The sequence below is a fragment of the Poecilia latipinna genome, unplaced genomic scaffold (assembly GCF_001443285.1).
Source record: "Poecilia latipinna isolate Pla-1442-1.1 unplaced genomic scaffold, P_latipinna-1.0 Scaffold6518, whole genome shotgun sequence".
Lineage (NCBI taxonomy): Eukaryota > Metazoa > Chordata > Actinopteri > Cyprinodontiformes > Poeciliidae > Poecilia > Poecilia latipinna.
In genome coordinates, this window is record NW_015119134.1 from 1 (window position 1) to 1884 (window position 1884).

Here is a 1884-nt window from a genome sequence, read left to right on the forward strand (position 1 = left end):
TTACTTTCAGGTTCAATGCTATCTATGGAAAAATCCATTGATTTCTATGAGTAGCTGATTGATCTCTGTGTCCAAATAATCATTATATTGGTATACAAGTGTAAATAAAGCCCCCGTGAAGGCATAAGCAGTCAATATCTGAAAAAATTTTGGTGCAAAGAGATACTGAGGGGCTTGGCCAAGTGAGGGGATGAGCGTAGGGAGATAAGCAGGGCTGTGGTCAAGACCAGAGAAAGCACGGTTGCCAACTTAACAACTTTTTTCTTTTTTTTCTTTTTTACTGTGAGAATTGGAGAGATGCAGAAGTGTTGTTGTTTATCTTTCCTTACTTTTCCTATAAATGGGGCAGACAAAAATCACAAAGCAACTTTTGTTTCCAAATCATCACTCAGGCTGAGCTGGACTGATGAAGAAGAGTCACACTAAACTTTAACAAGTATTTCTAATACTTTTTTTTTTCTTATTTGTGTGCAAAACTATAATGATAATTAACCAAAACTTCACAAATTTGTCCAAATGCAGTTTGATTCCATTTTTGAGGGGTCCAAAAATATGGGAGCAAAAACAAACCCACAAGTCTACCCCTTCACTATTAAAAACGAGGCAGTATTTGCTGACTTTGCTCCAATGTTAATTAATTTGTCAGAGTTGTTTTTTCATGGAGGAAAAAAAAGTGGCATCTGTGAATCAACTTATGAATGCTCACCTTCAAAATTTATATCAGCTCCATATCGTAGGAGGATCTTGGCTGCATACACCAGTCCCCTCTCTGCCACTTTAAACAGGGCGTAGCTGATGCCTTCCAGGAACACCTCAGACTGGGACTCTTGCTCCAGCAGCTTCACCAAAGAGCTACACCGACTGGACTCTTCCTCGGGACTTTTCACAATAAAGAAGAAACAAGACATGTTTAAAAATAATAATGGCAAACACCACTCCACTGAGTAAATTTTTCAATGTAAGAAATTAGAATAAGGAGATTTTGTTTTATTTTCAAATAGATAGTTTGCTAAAAGCAGAAACAGCTTATCTTGAAAATGAATCATCCTTTCTATTAAGTTTTTTTTTTTCTCTCGCTTTACCTGTTTTCATTATTGCTCTCTTCTTCTGCTATCCCAACCACACGCATAACAGCGTTTACAAGCGGCTGGTACTCATAGATGATCCGTCGGAACCCATGGAGGAAAGGCATGGCTCCTCCACCGTTTACACCTCTACGTGCCATAGACAGAAAACGGGACAATAAGTGGACGTATTCAGTGTCATTGAAATGTGTTCAAAAAGCTGGTAAAAAAATAGTTTCCAACGAAAAGACTTAAGGCTAATATATGTGCTGTCAAAAACAATCGTTAGCTTCATGTCAACGCGAGTTAGAGTTCATTAGCACCATCATTTAGCTGTCTTTGACACGACTAAAACTACAGCTAGCATTAGCATTCTAGCCAGAAATCCTGTCTAAACTTATTTACATGCTAACTTTATTCACAGAAAGTATTCTACATTACCTAGAGCGAAAGAAGCTGATGCAAAATCCCACTGAGCGCTGAACTAATGACACCAGTTGTTTAATTTTCAAAACAGGAAACTTCCCACACGCCCCAAACAGTCCCACCTTGATTTAGTCCCCATTTACCATGAGACTGACCAAGGTTCCGCCGTCATTAATAGTGAAAAAGGCTAAAAAAATAAATAAATAATAATAATAAAAAAAATACCTGAGAACATGTGGTAATTATGTTGTTTTATATCTCTCCACAATAAACAGTTTCCTGATTTATTTAAGGGAAAAGTAAAAAATACACTTTGGTCAGTAATAGTTTGTCACAAAACCAGAAGCCGTGAACTCAATGCTGCAGAGATGAACATCGAGCTACTGTATGAAAT

At 37.4% G+C, this 1884-nt stretch overlaps 1 protein-coding gene across 1 annotated transcript; it reads right to left on the bottom strand.

The window, feature by feature from the left end:
- Positions 1-265: 265 nt before the first annotated feature.
- LOC106943978 (ankyrin repeat and SOCS box protein 6-like) lies at positions 266-1594 on the bottom strand. Its single transcript, XM_015027260.1, has 3 exons — positions 1506-1594; positions 1083-1214; positions 266-879 (listed from the first exon to the last, which is right to left on the bottom strand). The coding sequence occupies exons 2-3, from the start codon at positions 1190-1192 to the stop codon at positions 693-695; spliced, it is 297 nt and encodes a 98-aa protein (XP_014882746.1). The 5' UTR covers positions 1193-1214; positions 1506-1594; the 3' UTR covers positions 266-692.
- Positions 1595-1884: the final 290 nt, after the last annotated feature.

Coding starts and splice junctions, on each gene's coding strand:
- LOC106943978 (XM_015027260.1), bottom strand. CDS start 1,192: ATGCCTTTCCTCCATGGGTTCCGACGGATCATCTATGAGTACCAGCCG. Junction 880..1,082: donor GAGAGCAATAATGAAAACAG/GTAAAGCGAGAG, acceptor TATTGTGAAAAG/TCCCGAGGAAGAGTCCAGTC.